The 25300-nt window shown below is 57.1% G+C and overlaps 2 protein-coding genes across 2 annotated transcripts; one reads left to right on the top strand and one right to left on the bottom strand.

Moving 5' to 3' along the window:
- The first annotated feature begins 4089 nt into the window (after positions 1-4089).
- Positions 4090-18321, top strand: DBN1 (drebrin 1). Its single transcript, XM_061151035.1, has 14 exons — positions 4090-4296; positions 8876-8931; positions 9503-9615; positions 9771-9845; positions 9926-10072; positions 10209-10286; positions 10523-10674; positions 10758-10821; positions 14163-14222; positions 14312-14435; positions 15662-15832; positions 16187-16869; positions 17172-17274; positions 17444-18321. The coding sequence occupies exons 1-14, from the start codon at positions 4211-4213 to the stop codon at positions 17512-17514; spliced, it is 1983 nt and encodes a 660-aa protein (XP_061007018.1). The 5' UTR covers positions 4090-4210; the 3' UTR covers positions 17515-18321.
- Positions 18322-18683: 362 nt separating this feature from the next.
- On the bottom strand, positions 18684-19818 carry PRR7 (proline rich 7, synaptic). Its single transcript, XM_061151034.1, has 2 exons — positions 19381-19818; positions 18684-19156 (listed from the first exon to the last, which is right to left on the bottom strand). The coding sequence occupies exons 1-2, from the start codon at positions 19790-19792 to the stop codon at positions 18759-18761; spliced, it is 810 nt and encodes a 269-aa protein (XP_061007017.1). The 5' UTR covers positions 19793-19818; the 3' UTR covers positions 18684-18758.
- Positions 19819-25300: the final 5482 nt, after the last annotated feature.

Genomic DNA, 25300 nt, shown 5'->3' with positions numbered 1-25300 from the left:
GGCGGTGGAGAACAGGGTACACAGGCAAGGACTGATGATTCTCGATTCCGGTGCAGCTTCTCTGTGCTGGGCCCCACGTGGGCCTTGGAACACTCACACGGTACACAGGGTCCTGCTACAGGAAGGGAGCTGAGGCCAGGGACTATGAGGCCTAGCCCCATGGCACACACATGGAGCAGCCACGAGGCTGGGATTTGAGCCTGAGTTGGCCTGAATCCAAAGCCAAACCTGAAACTGGAGGAAGAGCTCCTCCCCAGCTAGGACCTAAAGTGGGGCAAGGAAGGGGGTTCTGGGGGCTACTGGTGGGGCAAGAGGCAGCTTTCTGGGAACCTGCAGAGAACTCAGGAGGCTGGGGCCAGCCCTGAATAGCCAAGGAAGGTCCCAGGACCAGCCTAAGTTCTCCCACTCAGGACCTGGGGGCACTAGAAAGTCAACTTTGTTTTCATCCTTGTTTCTTGCCACTAACAAAAATGACTATTACTTGGAGACTGGTCAACTAGGAAGGACTCTCAGCTGCAATTCAAACTAGTCTAAGCAAAAAAGAAGGGTAATTTGTCTCATTTAACTGAAACGGTCAGTGGCTTCAGACACAGGAGGATCCAGTACCCATGGATGTCAGGATGTTTTCAGGAGTCTGAGTCCCCGCCTTCCGCCTTTTCTCAGTTCTGGCTTTAGTCTCAGGCAACTCATCCCATTATCAGCCAAAATGCCCCTCAGCCAGCTCTAGGCCCACATCCTGCCAGCTCAGCAGCCCATCAGAGACTATTGATGGTTCCAGCAAAAAGTCCCAGGGCTGATACCCATTGGACTTAATGGGATCATGTGTCCACTTCTGAAGCAGCCACTGGTTCTGACCCACTGGCCTGAATCACATGCTGTTCTCTAGAGCCTGCATTGGAAAATCAACTGGAAGACAGGCAGGGATGGCTGACCATGGATGTCCACTGCACTGGGCAGACATCTCACTCTCCACACTCAGGATCCCTGCCCCCCAGACTCCTTCCCTTGGCCCCACAACTGTAGCCTCAGGAACTACTTCTGACCAAATTCCAGGCCAGGCTAGCCCCTGGATGTAGAAATAGGGGTGCTAGAAGGAGAAGCAGGGAGAGTGTGTGCTATGCTGAAAGGATGCAGGACAGACAGGTTTCTATACGGACTTTGCCACTCTGAGCCTTACAGGGCAAGTCACTGCCCCTCTTTGAGCCTTGGTTCTCCCATTTGTGAAATAGAAATGATAGCCAGCATGTCAATAGCACCTACTATGTGCAGCTGCTGTTTTAAATGCTTTCTAGATACTTCTTAAATCCTCAGCAAATCCTATTGATGTGGATACCATCAGCATCATCCCCATTTTACAGCAAGACAAGAAAGGTCAAGCAGAAGAGTCTAAAGTCCCACTGTAGCAAGGTCTGTGCAACTCAGGAGCAGAGCTAAGTGGTGAAAGTGGCTGGGCCCATGCCAGGGGCAAGATCTGAAAAGTGATGGGAGCATTGTAATGATTAGCGCGAAACTTCTGAAGGTATGCTTGATAGGAACCTGCAAGAGACAGGGTGAGGGCAGAGAAGGCTCCAGGCGCTGAAAAAGTCCTGAAACCTACCTGTCAGCCTTGAAGCCTTATCTGAGAGGTGTGGGGGAGCAACGAGCAGGAAGGTGGGCGTGGGAGGGTGGGGCTGCAAGGAGGAAGGGGAAGGGGTTTTTGCTTTCTAAGCCTTCACCCTGTCACATTTTATCCTCACAATACGTTATCAAAGAGGAAACGTAGGGAAAGCATTTTACTCAAGGTCAGACAGCAAGTGACCAGCCTAGGGACGTGAATCCTCCTTCTTTCTTAGCTTTTCCACTCTGGGGACTGAGAAGCCATTGGACAAGCCTCCCAATGCTGGAGGGGGCAGGGGGCGCAGCTGGGAGAGGGGACAAGCTCAGGATCTTGGGGAGGGAGAGACTTGGAGGGTGATCAGTGCTGGGAGTGTTAGACATAAAAGCCTGGTGGGAGAGCCTCCAAGGAGGCACCCAGCATCCACCCACCATGGCTGAGCATGTGGGTTTCAGGGCTTTGCAGAGGAGGGAGTGATCATTAGTCACCCTGTTCCCACTGGTTGAGGAAACTGAGGACTACAACGGGGCCACCGAATTTGGCAATTTAGGGGTCCCTGGTGACCTCAGCCAGAGAAGTGCCAGAGACCATGTGGGAAGGAGGCAGAGTACAGATAAATTATAGGATGATGATGATGTGAAGGGGTGAAGGGTGGGCTCCAGGGAATATGAGCAGGGAACCTCCCTGCTCCTCTGAAAATAGAGAAAACTGGGCATGGGGCATATGGGGACTCTCTGCACTATCTTTGTAATTTTTCTGTGAATTTCAAGCTGTTCTAAAATTAAAAGTTTATTTAAAAATATAGATGGCAAAGAGGTAAGAGTGGGTGTGGCTAGAATTTGTAGGTGGCTGGGGGAGGCAGGAATTTGAGAAAGAGAGCCCGCAGGTGCAGGTAGGGCTTCTGTGTTTTGGATGTGAAACTGAGCAGGAGGCTGGGGAGGGGGCTTTGGGATGGGGAAATGAAAGCTGGGAAAAGTCAAAGGAAGCAGGAAGGGACTGAGGCCTGAGATCCCTCGACCTACCTTTCCCAGGCACCCTTCAGCCCCGCTATAGGGTCTTCCTCTCTCCCTAGAATCCCACGGACTCTGCTTGGGCCTTGCCCCAAGTAGGGGCCCTGGAGAAACTGACAGGGCCGGGGGTCCAGGGGTATAGTGCTGAGAATTCCCCAGGTGGGGGCCTGTGGAATCTTTTTAATTTTAAGGGGTTCTTCATACTCTAAAATGCTGGGGTCCACTGCTGGAGATCAATGTGCATACTTCTTTCCTCTTCTTGGTCCAGTTGGTTGGTTACCCAGCTCAGAATTTGGAGGCCCAGCCCCACCACCTCCCAGATTGGACCAGAAAAAGTTTGCTCAGGTTCTGCCACCTCCTCTGGGAAGACAGGGGTGGGAGGCTTTGCAGGTGGTGGTCAAGGCTTCTGAGAGCTGCAGAGGGTTTCAGGAGCCCAGCTTAGGAGCAGAGTTGCTCCAGGAGGCCCTGGCAGTGGTGCACACTTCTCTGCAAGAGACTCCTCTGAGGAGTTTTCTGTGTTCAGAGCTTTGGGAACTAAAGGTGCCAGGGGACTGGCCCTAGAGAGTCCTTGGAGAAGCCCTGCCCTGGGAGTCTGGGGTTAAATGCTGCTTCCGGAACTCTACTTGGGATTCCTCTAGGAGACCCGAGGCTTGGGAGAGAAGGCAAAGGATTTCCTAGGCTGGCCTCACTGGAGAGGGCTCAGGGGGCAGCTGGTGGGGGAGGGGTGCTCAGTATAGAGCGGGGCGGAGATGAGTTAGAGGTTGGGAATGTCCGAGTAGGAAGCCGAGAATGGTCTAGGAGGCAGGGGTGGAGGAGTGTGGTTGGAACAAAGATCAGAATAAGAACAGCATAGGCTGGAATAAGGAAGGTGCAGCTAGGGATGGGGTCTGACGAATGGGTAGGGGTTTGCGCCAAGCATACGGTTGGGAGTGGGGCTGGTACTAGGAGGGGAAAGAAATGAGGATGGGCTACAGATGGGCCAGGGGTTGGGAATGGAGGGTGGGATGGACCAGGGATGGGGGTGAGGCTGGGGTGGAGGGAGATAAATGAAGGACAGAGTGGGGCTGGGCCGGATGGGAATGGAATGGATTTGCGATTGGGACGGAGTTGGGAAGAAGAGGGCTGAAGTTGGGCCTGGATAGGGCTTGGTGAGGTGGGGATAGGGAGAGGGGGATCAAGGCGGGGGGCGGGAACGGAGGCCCTAAGGTTTGTGGCTGGGGACGCCACAGGGGAGAACTGGGACGTGGAAAGAACGAACGGCCCCTGGGTGCGGTTGCGGAGAGGTAGACCCGCCTGGGCGCGGCGCGCAGGGGCTGGGGGCGAGGGGCGTGAGGGCGCCCCGGGGCAGGCCGGGAAGGGGGGGCGGGCCTCCCCCTGGGCCGGACCGGGGCGGCGCTAGGACCGAGCGCGCGGAGGGAGCGAGCCGGGCGGAGCCAGCGCCCCCCGCCCCCCGCCGGCCGGCTCCCCTCCCCCGGCCGCTGGCTCGCTCGGCTCGCAACGCTGCAGAGGCTCTGAGGCGGCGGCGCGGCGACTCCGTCTTTCCCTCCCTCCTTCTCCGTCCGCCCGTCCGTGCGTCTGTCCGTTCGGCCTCGGTCCGGCCCGCAGCATGGCCGGCGTGAGCTTCAGTGGCCACCGCCTGGAGCTGCTGGCGGCGTACGAAGAGGTGATTCGGGAGGAGAGCACGGCCGACTGGTGAGCCCCCCGCCCCCGCCCCTCAGCCCCTTTGTCCCCGCGCCGCCGCCGCCGCGCCTTTGTTTCCACCCGGCCCCGCCGCCCCGTAGCCGGGAGGGAGGAGGAGACCCCGAAATGCTGCAGCGGCCCGGGAGGGCCAGGGAGGAGCTGCCTTTGTGCGCGCCGGGGGAGGGGCCGGGCCGGGCCAGGCGGGGCACCCGCGGTCCCCGAGCACCCGGAGGCGGCCCCAGCTGCGCGGTGGGAACGCTGGTGGCTGGACGCAGGCTGGAGAGGCGCAGGGTCCAGATGTGTGGCCTGGGGCTTCCTGGCCTTGCAGAACTCCTCCACCCCCTCCTCTTCGCCTTGGGCCCCGGTGGGGGGGACAGGTGTGCACCGGGAGGCCAAGGGCACCTTCTACACCTTTGGGCGGGCGGGGACCGAACCGGCAGAGCCGGAGCTGTCTACCCGGCCCAGCCCAGCCGGCCACCGCACAAAGGAAAAGCTAGGGCGGGGGAGGAGCGGCGCGGAGTGGGCTGGGGGCCGGGGCGCCCCGCCCACCGGGGGGCCTCTCGGAGTTGGGGTGTGATGAAAAGACGTTCGCTGCCACACGGCCACCGCCGCCGAGTGCCTCCTGTTCCCCTCAGGGGTCGAGGAGGCAGGGCTAAGTCTCCTGCCCGAGGCGAAGAGGGTTGCAGGAACTAGGCACCCAGGCTGGGACGTGCCAAAGGAACTGAACTGCCTGTCTAGGGTGCCAAGTGGGGTCCCCGGGAGGGAGCCCCCAGGCGGACCATTGTGGAGAGAGTGGAGGGAGTTTTCTGAGAAGAATGAGGGGTGAGGAGATCCAGGAGCCCCTGTCCTGGTGGCCCAGTGGCGAGGGGCTCTCAGCTACCGCGGGGATGGGGAGGAGCTGGGCTGCCCTCTCTCCCTCTCCAGCTGTTGTCTCCCCGCTAGGTGGTGGGTGGCGACGGACCACCTGCTCTGGGGCTGGAGTCCCCAGAGTGGCAGAAAAGCCAAGGGGTTCCACACTGCCCCATCAGGAACCATCATCTCCCCGAAATATTCTTCTCCTGGGGCAAGTGCCCATTCTCTTCCCTAGGCCTTTTCTCCCCTTGGCAAGCAGGAAACACAAAAGTGATGTAAGATCTGAGGGGCCACACTTGGGCTGGCCTCACCCTCATGCTGGGAAGATACTGACCTGGGGGCTGGAGGAGGGGACAAGATGGCCAGGCATCCATGCCACAGTACTGCAGCACTGGCGGGCGGCCAGGCCTGGAGGGATGGACAAGGCAGACAAGCAAGCTCTCGTGTCCTGCGGGTCAGTCACAGGAGAGGCCAAGACGAGCTAAGCAGGCAGGCAGCCCACCCTCTGTCCCAGCCCTGTCCCAGGGGGGCTGAGATCATGGGAGGAGTTGAGGGCAAGTGGCCGGCTTGGCCTGGTGGAGGAGCTGGCCATGGGATATGGGCCGTGCCTGGAGAGAGGCACAGCCCACCTCAGAATGCTCTTCAGTCTGGGGGTGCTGCCTATCACCACCCCATTTTCCCCCACCTTCCAAAAAGCAGAGCTCCCACAACCACTGCTGGCCCGCATCCTGCTCAGCGGAGGCCTGGGCTCCCACCACCCAGCAGCATCCATGTGGCTCAAGCGAGTTATTATTCATCACTGGCGTGCGTCAGCCCCCCCCACCCCACCCCGATCTGGGTTGTGTGTGGGACACTCACAGATGTACACATGCACCCTCGCACATACACACATTTGCTCACTCCCAAGGGCCCAGATAAACATTTGGTATAAAGGATGTGAGAATCATCAGGGACATGAGGGCCCCTAGCACCCAGCATAGAGCCAGGGTACAGTGGGGTCTTCAGACTCAGGAGCAGACTCTGCACTGAGGCTGGAGGAGGGTCTTGGATAAAATCACCGTCTGGGCAAAGGGGGCTTGGCACTGCCCTCCTCTGAATGGGGAGTAAGGGCGGGGGGAGATCACACCCAGGTGGCTTATTCTGGAATAAACTGCTACCTGATGCTGGGAGCAGGGGACCATGGAACTCAGATTGTGTAGTGAGAAGAACTGGTGTTACCCTGGATGTGACCTGACTCACTGTATGACCACACAAGTCCCTGCTCCTGTTGACAAGCAGGAGAGGGATTTGGGCTCAACCATACCCAGGATGCTCAAGGCCCTTTCAGTTCTAATATCCTGAGAGTGTAGTTGTCCTGAGGAATCCACCTGCCCTGCAGCCCCCCTCCTCAGCTCAACCCAGAATCTCCCTAGAGCTGCTACATTCCATCTCCCACTCATCCCAGTCCACTTTTTCTGGCTGAGATGGTTGCTAGATGGCAGATACCAACTAGAACTGCTCTGTGCTGTCTTGAAAGTCTGAGTTAAGTGTGCCACCTTCACGAAGCTTACGATTTGGAACGGTGTCTATCTCCAGGGGTTGGAGGTGTAGATTCCTGCCCCTCTCCCCCGCCAAAGATTCCTTTCGGTTTCACCAGCTCCAGCCCACCCGAAGCTCAGGTCACCTCTTAATGAGTTTGAGAAGCACAGGTCTAGTGAGATCCCAGGCAGCTTCAGGTGCCTCTTCCCATCCTTGCTGGGGTGTGGTCAGCACCCCAGGGAGGGAGGTGCAGTGCAGGGCAGGGCTTCCTGGGGAGCTGGCATTGGGTCCCTGAGGGGTTTCAGTCAGGGGTGGGCCTGGGATGGAGAAGCAGATCTGGCCTTCCTGTGAAGGCATGCATACCATGCAAAGGCTCTAGGGTGAGAAATGCCCAGAACTGTGCTGGACATCAGGGAGCCATCCAGTGTGATCCAAGTGTATGGTACGGATTCGGAGGTCTGGCTGGAAAGGCAGGTGGGGTGGAGCTCAGGGATGAAGGCCTGCTGAAATCTTTGAACTTAGCTGTGGTTTTCACCAGTTAAGGGCCAGGGCCGCAGCACAGAAAGGTGACTGAAGGTGGGTAGACAAGGAGTGAAGAGTGGAAGGGGCAGGACACGTGTTCTTGGGAAGAGCCACAGAGAGCCTGGGAGAGTCTGACAAGTCACGCTGGGGAACTGTGACTTTATGGCTAGCGCAGTGTCTGGGAACCAGAGTTGTGGAGTCCTGCCTCAGTTTCCCAGCTGCGGGGTGCAAAGGGGCAGATCCTTCTTCTCTGAGGGCCTTTTGTTTCCCGTGGCAGCTTAGGGCAGCCAGACAGGTGGTGGGACAGCTGTGTGGAGAAGGCAGCTGCCAGGGTTGGGGCCCAGGCAACAGTTGGACGGGGAGTTTCTGGCCCCACAGCCCACCTGTGTCCCTTTTAGGAGGGAAGAGATCCTGAGACGCGGGGAAGGGCTGGGGGCCCATTTGGCAGTGACTTGTGCTGACCTCATGGGGCTGGGCCTAGACCAGGCACTCCTTCCGCCCTCCTCCCACCCTCCCTCCCTTCTTTCTCCCTCTTCTCTCCTCCCTCTTTCCTTCCCACCCCTTTCCCTCCCCGCCTCCTTCATTTTCTCTTCATCCCTTCATGAATGCCCCTCCCTTCCCTTGTCTTCTGTTTCTGCCTCCTCTCCTCGCTCGCTTTCTGTTCTGCATCTCGCTGGTCTCCTCCCTCCTCTCCTCCTAGCACCCTGCCTTGGCAGTCGGGAAAAGGGAGCTTGAGGGAGGGGCTGAGCCTCCTTGCCCCTCCGGCCTTTCTTCCCGGCCCTAAGCCTGTCTTCCTCCAAGTGGGTCCTGGGAAAGAGACATTTCTCTCTTCCCTTGTGTAAAATGGATGTTGAGCCACTCCTACCTGTGGAGAAAAAGCTAGGGAGGAGGAAGGCTGCTGGGTCAGCTCTCTGCCAGAGCTGAGAGGGAAGGAAAGGCCAGCAGTCTCCGGAGACCAGAACCTCAGCTAGGGCAGAGGCAGCCTAGGGCTGGAAGGCCAAAAAAGCGCCGCCGCCCAGAGGCCAGAGTCCAGGCAAGAGTGGCCATGGTGACCTCATCCCCATTTCAGAGAGTCTGAGATTGAGGATGAGGGTGTGTCCCCGGGGTCCTTTGTGTTCAGGAGAATGCAGCTGGGTGGGCAAGTCTCGTGCCAATTGCTAGGTTGCCATGGTTACCAGGGGGATGCCCAGAGCTGAACAGCACCAGGTTCTCTCTCCCTGCCCCCCCTTGTGGTGGGGGGAGGGGCAGTGGGTACCGAGGCACGCGCCAGGTAGGTTCCTGGCAACCACCAATGGGGGATGAGGAGCTGTAGCCAGGGAACGGTAACCAAGGAACCCGTCGCCTTGGAATCTCCATCTCACACCACTGGCTGGGTTGCAGGCTGCTAGGGCCAGGGCTCTGAGGACACAACACATTGGCTTACTGGAAGCCAGCCACTGGCCAGCAATTCCTTCCCCCTTGCCTGCTTTCCACCTGATCCAGGCCTCCCTCCATCAAATCCCAAACTGTCCCCCACTGAGTTCCAGCCTGAAACGGTGCTTAGCTCTGTTGTCATGGTGATAAGGCTTAAGTGCTAGGCTGGAATCTCCCCTCCTGTCCTGCCCCCTCTGTGTCCCTCCTACCCTCCCAGAGCCATCTCCACCCAAAATTGGCTGCCTGGGCCCTGACAGTTCTCCGAGCCACCCCTCCCTCTCCCCAGGGCTCTGTACACATATGAGGATGGCTCAGATGACCTCAAGCTTGCAGCATCAGGAGGTAAGAATTCCAGCCATTCCTTTGTCTTCCTCCCCGCCCCCTCCTCCGGTTGTTTTCTTCCCCACCCGTCTGGCTCCAGGCCACTTCGATGCTTGCTTGCCTGCGTCCAGCAGACCATTATTTGTCTGGCAAGTGTCCTTCCTCCAGTCATCCCTAAGATCCCCAGGGTGGGGAGGGAGGGAGATTGGTTTCCTGTTTGATTATGAAAAGACAGAGCCTCAGAGAAGGAGTGTGACTTGCCCAAAGTCACACAGCTAGGCGGGAAGGGGCCTGACAGGGATGGCCCGGATCACCCCACTTTCTCCAGAGCCCAAAAACGTTTTAATTTACCTCAGTGGGTGCTAGCACCACGTGAGACTTGATGTGTGAAGAACACATCCTCAGTTCTCCAAGGTCCTGGGGGATTAAAAGGCAAAACTCACACCTGCCTGCTGCCTCTTTCACACCAGCACAGAACTCTGGGACTTGTAGATCTCTGGGGGTGTCTGCAGAGCCCTTGCTTTGGATTCCAGGCCCTTTGTGGGGGAGGGGTTCAGGAGATTGGGCCTGACAACCCTCCTGATTCCCCCAGATGGGGGCTTGCAGGAGCTCTCCGGCCACTTTGAGAACCAGAGGGTGATGTATGGCTTCTGCAGTGTCAAGGACTCCCAGGCTGCTCTGCCAAAATACGTGCTCATCAACTGGGTATGCACCAGTGGACTGGGGAGGGGAGCTGAGGGCCCCAGAACAGTTCTCCTCCATCCCACTCTACTCACTGATGCTGTGGGAAGAGAGCTCCAGGCTTCAGCCTGCCTCCAACTCTTGTCTTTTCCCTATCCCCCTTTGCTGTGACTTTGCAGGTTGGTGAGGATGTACCTGATGCCCGCAAATGTGCTTGTGCCAGCCATGTGGCTAAGGTGGCCGAGTTCTTCCAGGTGCGCGTGGGGTCAGGGCTCTCGGGGGTTGGCGAGGGCACAAGGACTGGCTGCCTGAACCTGCCATCTTCCTGCGGCAGGGTGTCGACGTGATCGTGAATGCCAGTAGCGTGGAAGACATCGATGCGGGCGCCATCGGGCAGCGGCTCTCCAATGGGCTGGCTCGGCTCTCCAGCCCTGTGCTGCACCGACTGCGGCTCCGTGAGGACGAGAATGCCGAGCCGGTGGTCAGTGTGTGGGCCCTGCCTAGCGCTCCGCTGGCCAGTCCCCTCTCGGTCCTCCCTGTTTCGTGGGAGGGCAGAGGGGTGCTCCCGAGCACTTGGCCTGTGGGCTGCCCTCACACCAGGCCCCTTGACTCTGCAGGGCACCACCTATCAGAAGACTGATGCGGCTGTGGAGATGAAGCGGATTAACCGCGAGCAGTTCTGGGAGCAGGCCAAGGTGCAGACCCCGACCCTGGCCTGCTGTCTGGGTGGCTCCTCCCTGTCTTGACCCCACAGGGCTGCTCTGGCTCCTCTCCTAAAGTCCCTCCTTTCAACAGCAGGGCCCATCCCATGTGCTCCCCACACTGAAAGCCCCTGAATTCACAGAACCCTGGGTCAGGGATGGGGGTGGGGTGGGGTGGGGTGGGCCACAAGCTCAGGGCCTGCACTGCCTTGGCATGGGGGGTACTGCAGAAGGAAGAAGAACTGAGGAAGGAGGAGGAGAGGAAGAAGGCCCTGGATGAGAGACTCAGATTTGAGCAAGAGCGGATGGAGCAGGAGCGGCAGGAGCAAGAGGAGCGGGAGCGCCGATATCGGGAGCGAGAGCAGCAGATTGAGGAACACAGGTGTGCCCGCAGCTCCACCCCCACCTTGGGCCGCGGCCGCACGTCGGCCAGCCCTAAGGGCTTGCCTGCACCTTTCATTCCAGGAGGAAACAACAGACTTTAGAGGCTGAGGAGGCCAAGAGGCGGTTGAAGGAGCAATCTATCTTTGTAAGTTCTTAGCCCACGGTTTCTCTCTACTGGTCAGGGAAGTGGGGATGGTCCCTGAATTACTGGGCCCCTTGGGGGATAGAGTCTTGGGGACAGTGCTGAGCATTCAGGGTACCCCTGCATCAGCATGGGATGTCCTGCCATGTCAGGGCTGACCCCTGATCATGTGGGGTTCTGTCCCCTGGCTGTGGGTAGAGACCTCTTTGGAGAAGTTTATACTCTAGACTGAAAGAGAAAATCTACATTGACCCAAACCCTCACTGACCAGGCTCCTCCTGCCCCCTTCCAGCAGGACTTGAGGGGCTCAAGGTAGATGAGCTGTGCTTCCTGTACTTCCTGAAGCCTGGTCCCCATTGTAGTAATGCTGTAGAGCCTCTGAGAGAATCTGGGCTGGTGCTCTGAACATCCGTATACAAGTATGTGGAGTGTCTCCTTTAGGGCAGGCACTTATTCCAGGGGTACTTGGCTGAACCTCCAAACATTGGGATGGCCCTAGGATCATCATGGATTGACCCTTTCACAACCACAGTGGAGACATGTCTTCATGTTTTGAATTGAATTTTACTTTTGGGAAATATCGAAGATCATTCTGTGCTGAGCATGGTACAGTTTGAGACAGGAGGTAGGCAATAGTTGTCTGGACTGAGACTATGGTGGGTAGCTGTTGAGCCATGGGGACTCAAGCAGACTTCAAGGTCACACCCACAGGAGGCTGGGAGGGAGGTGGCAGGACAGTCCTGCAGACACTGGCATTAATGGCTATCATAGATCATTCCACTCACATTAGCCCCTAGAGGGTGGAAAGAATGTGTGGGTAGTAAGCTCCAAAATCATTCATTCAACAAACTCTTGCCACCTCCCATGTGCTGGTGTTGGAAATATGGTGGAGAGCAATATGAGCAAGGCTCTTTTACAATTTGCTGATGAAATTAACTGCAGCAAAAGGTGCATAACATAAAAGGTACCATCTTTACCGTTTTTAAGTGTGTTGTTCCATGGTGTTAAGTGTATTTATTTTATACAGCTGTCACCACTGTTTATCTCCAGAGTTTTCTTCATCTTCCCATACTGAACGTTGTATCCATTAAACACTAACTCCCCATTGTCACCTTTCTCAGCCCCTGGCAACTGCTCTCTGTGTCTGTGATGTGACTAAGTACCTCATATGAGGGGAATCACGCAGTTATTTTACCATTTATGACTGGCTTATTTCATTTAGCATAGCATCTTCAGGCTTCATCTATGTGTCAGAATATCTTTCCTTTTGAAAACTACTAGTATTCCATAGTATATGTATACCAGATTTTGTTTATCCATTCAGAGCAAGGTCTTTTGGGGAAAAAAAAGAAACTTATTTTTATGGAAAATTTCACATACATGCGCACACAAAAAGTAGAAAGAATAGTGAAACTTTGACTTGATCCCTTATCTTCACCAATTACCAATGTTTCAGGCAAAGATTTACAGTGTGATACCATTATTTTATAGTCTCATCTGGCCCTTCAAGTGTGGTTCATGTGACAGTGACAGTAGGAATTTTAACAGGTCACTGTGGTGACCCTACAACTTCAGGTCCCCTGAGGAAGGTCCCACACAAGAAACTTTGGAATTTACAACCGTAAAATGCTTTCTTTTGACTTAAGGAGGTACTCTGCTTTCTCCCTTCTGATAAGAATTGCCTTCCTTATGTGAGTTCTCTTTTTGCCTGGGATACTAGGAGTTTTCCTTTATCTGAAGATTCTGAAGCACAGCAGCACCATTGTCCTTTCCAGTTACTGTGTCGATGTGTCTCCTACCCCCAGCTCTTGATTTGTTCTCATGCTTCTCACAGTGTTGGTAGTTAAGGCTTTTGTGGTAAGCTGCCTCTGGTCCTTTTTTTGAATGAGGCAGAGGAACCTAGTCCTGTGACACTAGACAGGGGTGGCATAGCAGCAGAGGCTGGTGGGATGTATGTTTTGAGGGAAGGCAAAGAGCTTGACTGGAGTCCCTTGGAAAGTTGGAGGAGACAGCGAGGTCAGAGGAGGAGTTCAGACTTCCTTCTGGGAGACAAGAAGTGGTGGTGAGGGTGACAGCCCTCGAGGCTGTTGGTGCGGTGAGGTCAATTGAGGAAACAGGTGCCATTGAACATCAGGCAAAGCGCTCACACACATACATAAGTTCTCATCCTGTGTCACCCACAGAGGGTGGGGAGATAATCCAGAAACAGGAAATTATGACACAGTGTAATCGGTGTGTGGCTGGAACACCTCATGGGGGCCCAGGGAAGGAAATGACCTGAATAGGCCAAGGGCCCCTTCCCCAGGAGGCTGTGCCGAAGCTGAGGCCGGAAGCAAGAAGAGCTGGACCCAGGGTGGGGGTCAGGCACATGGGCAGAGAGATTCATTTCCTCTGCCAAGGCCCAGAGTTGCGAAGTTGTATGCATGTTACAGGACCTACAACTCCATTGTGCTGAGGACTTGCTGTCTGCCTCTCACAGGGTGTGGGCGAGTCAGGGCAGGAGGGGAGTGTTGGGAGAGATGATGGGCTGGATCAGACAGGGAGAGGGGGAGGCCCAACCAAGGACCCCCACCTATCTTTACTCCTGGGGCTGCAGTCCCAAAAGAATGTGGGCATGTGAAGGGCAGTAGGGAGTGGTGGGGACTGGCAAACAGGTTGCTGCACTGCAGTTCTAGTTGAAAGCTGCTTTGGGGCACACAGGCCTGTGTTGCCAGGGCTGCTGGCATTTTCAAGGGAAACTGAAGACCCTGATTTCAGTAAGAAACTTGATTTTTGAGTGAGTGAGTGATAGTTGCTCAGTCGTGTCCAACTGTTTGCTTCCCCACGGACTGAAGCCCGCCAGATTCCTTTGTTCATGAAATTCTCCAGGCAAGACTACTGGAGTGGGTTGCTATTTCCTTCTCCAGGGGATCGTCCCGATCTGGGGATTGAACAGAGGTCTCCTGCATTGCAGGTAGATTCATGATTTTTAAGTGATGGCAATTAAGGTTTTGGAAAGATCCTTTCAGGGTCTATAGAGAAAGAAATAGGGGGAAAGAGCAAGGAGGCAGGGGACTAGTGAAGCCTCAGTCATGATACCAAGATTCAGGCTGCACGGACGGCCAGGTCCTGGGGTAAGAGGTTTGAGAAAAGTTAGCTACAAAGCTGGGAGTGTTCCTGGATGGCCCTGGGTGCCCAGGGGCTTGTCTGGACTGGAGATGAGGCAGCTGAGGACCTTGCAGATGAAAGGTGCTGTGGGAATGGTTCATGAAAGTGGTTTCTGATAGTGAAAGAAGTGGGCTGTAAGAAAGCCCAGAGTTCCTGTGGGGGTAGAGTGCTGAGTACACCATCCCTTTGGTTTCCAGGGTGACCAGCGGGATGAGGAGGAAGAGACTCAGATGAAGAAGTCAGAATCAGAGGTAGAGGTGAGCACTGTGGAGGGGACCAGGCATCTGAGTTTGGCTCGGCTGCCTCAATCCGGCCCCGCCTGGCCTGACTCTACGTGTGCCCCCAGGAGGCAGCAGCTATTATTGCCCAGCGACCTGATAATCCACGGGAGTTCTTTAAGCAGCAGGAAAGAGTCGCATCGGCCTCCGCAGGCAGCTGCGATGTGCCCTCACCCTTCAACCACCGACCAGGTAGTCCCAGCTCCCACACCCTTACCCAACCCCCACTCCTCAGGTTTTGGTCTTGAGCCTCTTTGGGACCTTCCTCGGAAGGGAAACCTTGCCCAAGGACCTCCTGGAGAAGCCAAGGCCGAGCATCACGTGTGCTTCCACCCGCCGCCTCCAGGTGGCAGGGCTGAGAAGGGCTTGAGCAGGGCCTGGTCTGAGCAATGGGTGGTGCTAGAGGCCATCGGGGGCTGAGGGATCCCCCTGGCTGCTGTGAGTGGCCCTGCTGGGATTGAACTTGTCTTATCTGAAGAACTGTAGGTGCATGGGGAGTGGGGCCTCGTCCTGTCCTGAGACTGAGCAGCCTGGAGCTGTACTCCGGGTTCCCTGTTTGGATTCTCCCTGGATGGCTTCCAGCTCTCCTTGAAGCACCTTTCTGCTCCCTGTCTGCTGGCCTGCTTGCCCCTTCTGTGTGCTTGGCTCAAGTGCTAGGGCTCTAGGGGTGGAGCAGGCTGTTCCTGGGTACGGGCGGCCCAGAGGCTGGGGGACTGGCTGCATCGTGATGTGTCAGGCTCTCTACCGTGTGTGGCTGTTGCTGGTGGCAGTGGTCTGATGGCTTGAGGCTCTGGTCCAGCTTGGCTGAATGTGCGCCCTGGCTGAAGGCAGCTTGGACATCCAGGGCCGGCCTGGGGGTGGGTGAGGCCTCAGGATGGGGGTGGGGGAGACTGACCCTCTCTTGTCCTCTGTCTCTCTCTCTCTGTCTGTCTCTCTTGGCAGGTCGTCCGTACTGCCCTTTCATAAAGGCATCGGACAGTGGGCCTTCCTCCTCCTCCTCTTCCTCTTCCTCCCCTCCACGGACTCCCTTTCCCTATATCACCTGTCACCGCACCCCAAACCTCTCTTCCTCCCTCCCATGTAGGTAGCAGTCCCAGGCCTCTGCGGGAGGGGGTAAGGAGGGCCCCGCTTCCCAGCAGCCCCCCTGCCCTCCCCAAGCCTGATCGCTGATCTCTGGTGTTTATCCCCAGAGCAGGTACTGCCTGCTTCTTTCCCCTGGCCCTGAAGGGGCACTGGCCCTCCGGGGGCCTGGCTTTCAAGGTCTGGAGCTGTGGTCTGGCCCCTGGGGGGCCTGGGGAGCTCCCAGCCCCCACCCAGACTCCAGAGAGGAGGGGCTGGCCAGGCCCCAAGTTGGACAGTCCTGTTTCTTTCTGGCTCCTTGGCCCTCACTGATCAGCCTGGGGTTTTCTGTCCCACAGGCAGCCACCTGGACAGCCACCGGAGGATGATACCTACCCCCCTCCCTGCCCGGAGCCCCTCTGACTCTAGCACGGCCTCCACCCCTGTTGCTGAGCAGATTGAGCGGGCCCTGGATGAGGTCACATCCTCGCAGCCTCCACCACTGCCGCCACCACCCCCAGCAGCCCAAGGTATGTGAGGGGGCCCTAGCCCCTGGACTGGGAACTCCAAGTGGCCGCTCTACAGCCCTGAAAGTGGCTGGGGCAGGGACGAGCCCTGGTCAGACCTGCCTTCTCTGGACCTCAGTGTCTCCCTGGAGTGGGGACTGGGCCTTCCTCCCAGGGCTGCTGAGCAGTTTAAAGACTACGGGTAAAGGGGCAGCAGGGGCCAGTGGGTGTTAAAAGGCACTCTGCATGGAAGTCTTAGTGGAGGCCTTCTTTCCTGAACTCTTCAGTGGGTAAGCAGGGTACTCTCGGGTGGCTGCCCAGGGCCCGCCTCCTTTTCTGGGAGCTGATCACATGTCTCCTCTGTCTTTGCTTCGACAGAGACCCAGGAGCCCAGCCTCAGCCTGGATAGTGAAGAGACCAGCAAGGAAGCCAGAGCAGCAGCCCCTCAGGCCAGGGCTGGCCCCCTGGAGGAGTCCCCTCAGGCCTCGGAACCTCCCGAGGGCCAAGGCAGCCCCATGGAGGAGAACTTGATGTTCATGGCATCTACAGAGCAGGCAGACCTGGCTGCTGCTCTAGAGCCTGCCGTGGCTGGAGCCTCTGCAGCCGACAGCCCAGCAGCTGATGCCATTGAAACCGACACTGCCGCTGCTGACACTGCTGTTGCTAACACCGTCACCCCTGCCGCTGCCAGCCTCATTGACCTATGGCCAGGCAATGGGGAAGGGGCCTCTGCACCCCAGGCTGAGCCTCGGGCCCCCACACCACCTTCAGGTGCCGAAGTCTTGCTGGCGGAGGTGCCCCTGCTGGATGAGGTGGCTCAGGAGCCACTGCTGCCAGCAGGAGAAGGCAGTGCCAATCTTCTCAGTTTTGATGAGCTGCCTGAGCCGCCAGCCACCTTCTGTGACCCAGGGGAGGAAGTAGAAGGGGAGCCCCTGGCTGCCCCCCAGGCTCCAACTCTGCCCTCAGCTCTAGAAGAGCTGGATCAGAAGCTGGAGCCAGAGCTGGAACCAGAGCCCCACCTGCTGACCAATGGCGAGACCACCCAGAAGGAGGGGACCCAGGTGGGGCTGGGGCTACCTGATGGGAGGGGAAGTAGTCAGGGCTGGAGCAGGGGGCTGACCCTTGATTCCTCAGGCTTGCAACAGTACCCTGCCACCTTTTTCTGTGACCCACATTGTTGGGGGGAAGCTATTTCATTTCCCCTCCATGGGCCAGCTCTGCTTTTATTCCCAGGGTAGGCATCTGTGTTTCCCTGGCAACCACTGATGGGCTCACTGGTTGCTGGGGAAACGAGCTCAGGCCTGGTAGGTCAGCCCTAGTCCTGCTGGGTGGGGCCCAGTGACTTGGAGCTTTTCTCCTGCAGGCCAGTGAGGGGTACTTCAGCCAATCACAGGAGGAGGAGTTTGTCCAATCAGAAGAGCTATGTGCAAAGGCTCCGCCTCCTGTGTTCTACAACAAGCCTCCAGGTAGTGCTGGGATGGATGATGGAGAGGAATTTGGGTGGGGGTGCTGCGTTCAAGTGTGGCCAGGCAGCCCTTCCCCCATACACAGTTGGGACAGCTTGCTGGGGTTGGGATGGACACAGGCAAGGATCTGCTGAGCCATCCTAACTCCCTTCCCTTCCCCACATCATAGAAATCGACATCACCTGCTGGGATGCAGACCCAGTACCGGAAGAGGAGGAGGGCTTCGAGGGTGGTGACTAGTCGTGGTGCCTGCCCTTAGGCTGCCCTCGCCAAGGCTGCCCACCTGCCCCGTCTCTGGCCAGATGGTCCACAGTGCCTGCACTCGCAGCAGCTCCGCCTGGCACCCACTCTGGATTCTGGCCCTCGCTGGGAACTTGGCCGCATCCCTACCCACAGGGCCCTACTTTTACAGCTTTTCTTTTTTTTTTTTTTTTTTTTTAAAGTTGATAGGAGACTTGTACAGTTGACTGGTTTTCCTCCCGTTGGTAGTTAAGACGCTGTTGCAAATTCCACCCCCTTCCCACCCGGTCCAGATTGTAGCTCTTAGTCCTTCCTGCTCACTCACCTGGCCGGGGTGGAGGCCTCACCTGGCGTGGGGGGGAAGTTCTGGTGGGAAAATGTTCCCCCCACCTCTTTTCCTAGTTTTCTGTTTCTTGGAAAAAATATCACTTTGTATTCTCTGTCCAGGGCTTCAGATATTTTGCACGAATTTTAAAACATGGCAATAAATGGCTCGTGGGCTCTGGCTCCCTGGGACACCCCTCCCCGCCCTTCTCTTGACCCCTCCCCACCTGGCCCAAAGGAAGAGAAGCAGGCCTAGCTGGGGCCTCTCAGCTTCCCGGCCCTTTCCTGCCCCCTCCTGCTGGGCAGGTCCCAGGCTGGAGGCCCTAGGCGTGATTCAGGTCAGGGCTATGGGTGGCCCCTCTCCACCTCCTCCCTCTTTGCTTGGGTTCCTTTTTCACGTTCAGTAACTGTTTTTTGGAAAGCACAAACTTCTGTAACAGGTCGTGCTCATGTCTGTTAATAAAGAAATCCAGATCCCTTCAGGCCTGCTGCTCCGGGCCTCCAGGGGCTGATCTGTGGTGGGCCGCCTGCCCCGACCCCATTCCCAGCTCTTACTACCTCTAAAGCTGTGAGGGCATCCTCACCAAGGCCCCCAAGGAAAGTGGGGTATGAGACTCTCAGGGGAACCAACCAAAGGTTTGGAGCAGGCTGACCTCAACTTTAGCTCTACAGCTTGTTTTGAGCCGATGAGACCGGCCACACCTGGCCACCAGAACCTTGGCCGCAAGCAGTGGGCACCCCCTCCGCTTGTACCAAACCAGATCACACACCTTTATTATCCTCAAAATGTAACAAACGGGGTAAGAAATCCCTCCCTCCCGCCCCACCCTCCCACCCCCCCGCAGTCCAAGGGAAGCATTTAAAAAGCCCCGCAATCAGGCCAGGAGTCCGCGGGTGGGGCTCGGGACGCCGGGCGCCCTCTATACGGCTGTAGTCCTCCCGAACAAGGGGATGGAGACCGGTAGGCGCCAAGCTCCGTGCTCCAGTGGCTCTCTGCTGCTTAGCTCTGAGTCGGTCCAGCTGGGGAAGACCCGGCGGCCGCGGTCCGCCTGCAGACAGAGCGCAGGGCAGGGCGGCGCGGGCCGCGGGGCACTGGGCAGGTGCAGAGCCGACGTGTAGCCCCGATCCAAGAAGAGCGGCTTGTAGCTGGGTGGCGGCTGCTCCTGTTTCTCCGCGCTGTCGCGGCGGCTCAGAAATGGCGTAACGATCTTGCGGTAGAGGCCGCGCGTGTCCGTGAGCACCTCGCTGTAGGGCGGCGGCGGCTCGGCCATCATCACCGCCTCTTCGTAGCACGGTGGCTTGGACATGTCCGATTCCGCTGTGAGGTGGGAAAGCAGTCCGCGGGTGTGAGGCCGACTCAGCCTCCCGCAGAGGCCTCGGCCAGCCCCAGCCCCAGCCCCAGCCCACTCCCTCTAACTAGGTTCGCTGGAGAGGCTTTCCCGTGGAAGCCCCGCAGGAGAGCAGCGAGCCCTCCTCTCTCCGCCTGCCGAGGCCTCGCCCACCCTAATGAGCGGGCCACCCCCTGGCGCACGCGGTCCTTACCTTGGCGGGGGTAGCTCCAGGGCCGGGGCGGCACGGATAGGTGCGGCGGCGGCGGGTGCGGAAGCGCGTGGTGGTGTGCGTGCGGGTGCGCGTGTGGCTGCGCGGGCCCGTGGTGCAGCAGCGGGTGCACGTGCACGTGCTGGTGGGCGTGCGCCGGCGCCTCGAGACGGCCGCGGTGGGGGGGTGGCGGGGGCGCCAGGCCCGGGGGACTCCCTGCCAGGCTGCCCTCCAGCTCAAGGGGCTCCAGCTCAAGGGCGCGCAGGTTCTGCTCACGCAGCCGCTCCTCCTGGCGCCGTTTGAGGCGGCGGCGCAGGAAGCTGCAAAAGCAGCAGAGTAGGACGATGAGGCCCCAGATGAGCCAGAAACCGGCAAAGCAGGTGAGGAACGTGTAGGTGCCCTGGGACATAACCATGGCGGCGGCGCGGGCGGCGGGTCCTCGGCTGCTTCACTGGACAATGGGTTCCTCGACGTGGCCCCGGGCCCGCGCCAAGCTCCCAGACGCCGCCAGCGTCACTCGAGGACCCGCGGCCGGGGGCTGCCCGCAGCTGGGCTCAAGTCGTGCGCGCGCCGGCGGGGAGCAGCAGCAGCAGCAGCAGCGGCGCCCGTTCCTTCCCATGGCGCCGGCAGGCGCGCTGGCGGGCCTCACCCGGGACCGCGTGGAACCTGTAGGACAGACAGGGCGCGGTGAAGGCGCGCTGCAGCCCCCGACGACTTCCTTGCCCACGCGGGTGCCCTGCGCATTCCCGGGGAAGCCTCCTCTGCGGAACCCCCGCACTCCGCGGGGGCCCGGTGACGTCACCAGGGATGACGTCACGCCCGAGGTTTCCCCGGTAGGGCTTTCCCGTATCTGAGACCGGGCTGCCGCCACCGCCGCCTCCCATCCGAGGTGATTCCAGGCCGGCCAGCAGGGGGCGGGCGAAGGCCAGGTTCAGCTTCAGTGTTCCTGAGAGATTCTCCATCCGCATCTCGCGGGTGCAGGGTACCCCAGCTCCAAAAGGGCTTCAGTCTGCCCATAGGCAGACACCCAGGGCGCTGAAGGGGAGCCACTGCGCGGTTGCTTTGCGGCGGGGAAAAGGTGGTTCACCTCCTAGGCCCCACGAGCAACCCGCTGGGGCCCAGCTTCAGCCCGTGCATACGCACCTGGTAACGTCTGGCGTCCTAGACCTTGTTCCCGCTCCCAAACCTGGCTGCCCAGAGCTTGGAACATTCCGGCCCGCACCGCGGCCTCCTGGTTGTCTCAGCTTTTGTAGGGGGGATCAGGCGGACGGTTCTTAGTGGCTACTGCGTGCTACCAGCTTGTCTTTGTCTGAGCCGAACATGCCGCCGAGCGTGGGCCGTTCCCTCTTTTCCTTTCCTCTAGGCGCCTCCGCTCGCTGAATCCCATCTCCGTCTCCGCTTCCCGAGCTTCCTACCCATGCGCAGCCCGACTTGGCCCTGCCCTTCTAGCTCCAGGCCGCCATGTCCCTTCCCCCAACTCCTTTCCCTCTCTGCAGAGGGTAGGAAAACTAGCTCAAGTAATTGGTACCGCCTGGGCCCACATCACTTCAGATGAGCACTTCCAGTTCCACTTCCTCTCCACAGTCAGGGTTGAGAGGGGAAGCTTGCATCGTAAGAGGTATGTAGGAGGGGAGCCCTGACTTTGGAGGGGCAGTGGCAGGCAACTGTTCACCACCCCCTCAGAACAGGAATGAGCTCTTCTTGAATGCCTCACATCCAAGGCGTTTCACATACAGTAACGTTTTGGAGTAACGAATTATTCCTGTTTTACAGATTTTACACAGTTAGCAGCTGTGTGGATGGCAGGTGATGGTTCTATAATTTGAATCCAAGCCTGGCCACAAAACCCTAGCCTGGGGTGTTAGTGCTGCCTCCTGAGCTATTTTGTGGGTCTCTTTGGACTCCCTGTCCCCCATCCTCAGCATGCCCAGCCAAGGCACACATATATTTAGCTCTGGGCATCACAGTGGGCCTGAGCCCCAAGCGGAGGACCCCACATTAAACTTAGACTGGTCTGAGAGCAAGCTAGGGGGAAGCCAGGCCGCCCAGTATACCCCACACTTCTCCCCAGATGGCTCCTGTCTGACTCCGCGGCTGCTCTGTGCCATGTGCCACTTGGTGCCCATGCCAGTCCCTTTCTCCTGGGCCTCCATTCCAGAACAGACAATGGCAGGAACAATAGCTCCACCCGCCCCCTTCACAACCCCACCATGAGGCTGCCATGGCGACGCAGCCCAGATAAAAACACGATGCTGCCAGTCATTGGGGGTTAATTAAATCTGTTCTCCTTTTCCTGAGCCCACAGGAATTTTCAGGAATGCTCTGAGGAAGCTGGCACTAACTAGGTGCCTCCTTGGCTTGCAGGACCGGAACAGCTCTGGGTCACAGAAGCACTTCTGGGGCTGGAGGTGATGCAGTTTAGCTGACTCCCAACGCCAAGGACTGTCTGCTGTGTGAAGCCTCGTTTTAGAATCCTTCCATGCAGAATAATCTTATGTAATCAATACCACCTTCCTACTGTGGGGGTCATGCCCATCTGATGGATGAGACAGGCTTAGAAAAGGAAATGACTTGCCCAAGGTCACACAGCTAATAAGGGGAAGAGCTAGGATTTAGCCTGACTCTGAATCCAAAGTCTGTTGAAACACTTTCCCCTAAATGATGAGTGTGATGTAAATAAGTATGTGTGAACACTCAGCACACGAGATTTGGTACCTGTGGGGGCACTGGCCAGGTTGGCCAGCCTGTAGTCAGAATGCACCTTCCTGTACCTTTTCACCAAAACTTGGTGCTTCTGCCGACCAGCCCTCAGTTCAAGAGTGGGAAAAGGCTACAGGGTGAAGGAGAGGTGGAACGGTAGCTCTAGGGTTAATAAGGAACAAAGGACAGGGACTGTGCCCTGAGGGGTCTAGCTCAGCTCGTTGGGCGTTAGCGGGACAGACAGGCCAAACCCAAGACCTGCTGGGTGCCACTGTCGACTCTCTAGTCTACCAAATGGATGTGATCCCCAGCAAGAAGGTGGTGTTGAAGATCATGTTAAGACGTGATCATCAACGTATGATCATGTAAGATCATAGAAGAGGCATAGAACAAGGCCTGACACACAGTAGACAGGCCTTGGCGGGTATTTTTATTTCTATTTAGCTAAATACCAGCCAAGTGACAGAACTATTGCTGAATTGTACAGACTTGGCCACTGTGGTTCTGAGAGAGAAAGTCTGCATACAGTCTCAGCTGAGTTGGCCTTCTGGCCTCACACTGACTCCAGTGCCTAATGTGGAGGGGAGCAATGACAAATGCCTCTGGGGCTGCTGCTTCATCCTGGTGGTCCAGCAGGCCCAGATGGCAGGAATCCTGCCTGAGCCTCCCTCCTGATCTGGAGGGAGTTGCTCAGTACCATCTCATCTAATTCACAGTAGGTGCCCACTACATAAATGTCAAGGGATTCATTCAGACTTTTCCAAGGGCTTTTCCTAAGCCAAGTTTCTCAAAGCCTTTCCAAAGGATTATTCCTTTACCCCTTCACTCCTCGTGCATGCTCCTGGCAGGTCTGGAAAGCCCTTCAGATGCAGACCCTCTGCCTGTTGCTTACAGCAGCTCATCTTCTCCATCCTCTGCAGACACATGCCTGGTCCTTAGTAAATACCACCTCGAGCTGTGTGCTGGGAGCAGAGCCTTCAGCCAGGCTTATCCTTAAGACTGCTGTTTTATGCTTTGTTTTCTGTTTGTTTCCTCCTCATTCTCTTTACTTACCTTCTTGTGGGTTATTTAGACATTTTTCAGGGTTCCATCTTGATTTCTTTGTGGAGTTTCTGAGTATATCGCTTTGTAGGGTTTTCTTAGGCCATGCTCTCACTGGGAGCATGGCGGGGGATGGGACTGAGACCTGGGGAGGGTTATGTTGTCTCAGTTTCCTCATCAGCGGAGAAGAGTGAGCTAATCCATGCAAAGGGCTTAGAGACACCCCAAAACATAAGCACTGCTGCCCACAGTTTCAGAGCTGGGGGTGCAGAGATGTGTGCCCCAGGGCTGGATGCCACAGAGTTTTCTCTCAGTCACCTTATAAACTAGGTGAGCATTCTGCCCATCTGACAGATAAGAACACTGCTCAGACAGATTAATGGTCTCTGGGGCCTGGTACACTGCTATGTGTACCTCCCACACTGTTCCTCTGCATAAAGCATTCCAGCACCCTAACCTTAGACCCCAAAGATCTGCTGCTGGGTCTTTTATCTCCGCAAAGTGCCCACCATTTACACCATCTGCCAAGTCCTGTTGTTTTTAGCCCTCAGAGTTATGTGTCTTCATCTGTCCACTTTCTTTTGTCCCCCTGTCACTGCTGGCTTGGCCAAGCCACTGTCCTCTCTCACCTGGGCTTCCATGACCATTGCCACCACTTTCTCTGCTTCCACACGGTGCTCCTGCTTGGCCTGCCATTCTCCACACTGCCTGTTTCCCCCAGGCCTTCAATGAACCCAGCTGCAACACGGCCTCACTGCTCTGGCCCCAGCACTTGCTCCTCAGCCTCTTGGTCTCACCTGTCACCTCCCTGGACGTGTCAGTTTCCAGCTCCCTCACCGCCCCCCCAGGGCTGGCTGAGAAGTCCAGCAATATTGATCACAGTGTTCTGTAGTCACTTGTGTCCAACACGAGGGCTACGTCTGTCTTCATCATCTGGCATATAGTAGCTCAAAAACCACTTGTTGTAGGAGTAACTGGAGGTGTTCAGTTACCTGTTTGGTCTTTTACCTGTCTGACAACGTCTCAAGAGCTAGGTCTGCATCTAGTTCATTCCTGGGACATGTTGCCCATTCACCAAAACATCACTGATAACCAAGCTATCACCAGCTCTCAGCCCTCACAGGGAGGGTTTATAAACAAGCTGAGGATACATACATCTACATGAATAAAAGGAAAAGTCTACGTGGAGATTAAGATGTGTACCAGGGGCTCTGAGGTGGAAAGAGGAAAGGGGTTCTGGGTCACAAGAGGAAGGCCTGGACATGAGCCCAGAGCTGCTAGTCCTGTGAAGGAAGAGGAATTCAGGCCAGGGGACAGAGGAGAGAGGGGGGAGAGTGGTATAGAATGAGGGTGGGGTAGGAAAGGTGACCACTCACCTGTCCTGCGTGCCCTCCCTGCATATGCCAAGTCCCTTGCTAACCTCTTTACATTCATTGCCTCAGGCAGGAGGGTGCTCAGTCACTCAGTCGTGTCCAACTCTTTGCAACCCCATGGACTACAGCCTCTGTCCATTGAAATTTCCTCTGTCTATAGGATGTTCCTCTGTCCATAGAATTTTCCAGGCAAGAATACTAAAGTGGGTTGTCATTTCCTACTCCAGGGGATCTTTCCTGGCCCAGGGATCAAATCCGAGTCTCCTGCATTGGCAGGCAGATTCTTTACCACTGCATCACCTTGGGAGGTAAAGTTTGCATGCGTGCATGCTAAGTCGCTTCAGTCCAACTCTTTGTGACCCCATGGACTGTAGCCTGCCAGGCTCCTCTGTCTATGGGATTTTCCAGGCAAGAATACTGGAGTCGGTTGCCATTTCCTTCTCCAAGGCAGGAGGGAGATGCTGTCATCCCCACTCTACAGGCAGGGAGCTGGGGCCACTTCAGGCTCACGTGGCCTGTGGGCTTATGAAATCCAGGGAACTGTAGAATCTGGCAGGAAGGTCATTTCAGGGAAGCACTGGTGACATTTTTACACTTCTCTCACACCAAGACAAATAAACTGAAACCAGAGAAAAGTGACAGGAACCGTCCCAGCTGCCACCATCAGCCAGGCATGGAGCTGGCCAGAACCTTATTCCCAGCGAAGCCAAGGTACTGGCTTGACACACTTCACCTGCTGGCATCTCTGTGATCCAACCTCGGCACCGGGCCAGGAACCCGGGGCTTGGGAAACTGCAAATGGGACAAGA

Source organism: Dama dama, chromosome 9 (assembly GCF_033118175.1).
Source record: "Dama dama isolate Ldn47 chromosome 9, ASM3311817v1, whole genome shotgun sequence".
Lineage (NCBI taxonomy): Eukaryota > Metazoa > Chordata > Mammalia > Artiodactyla > Cervidae > Dama > Dama dama.
Note: the sequence above shows the minus strand (reverse complement) of the source record. Positions and strands in the feature narration are given on the sequence as shown.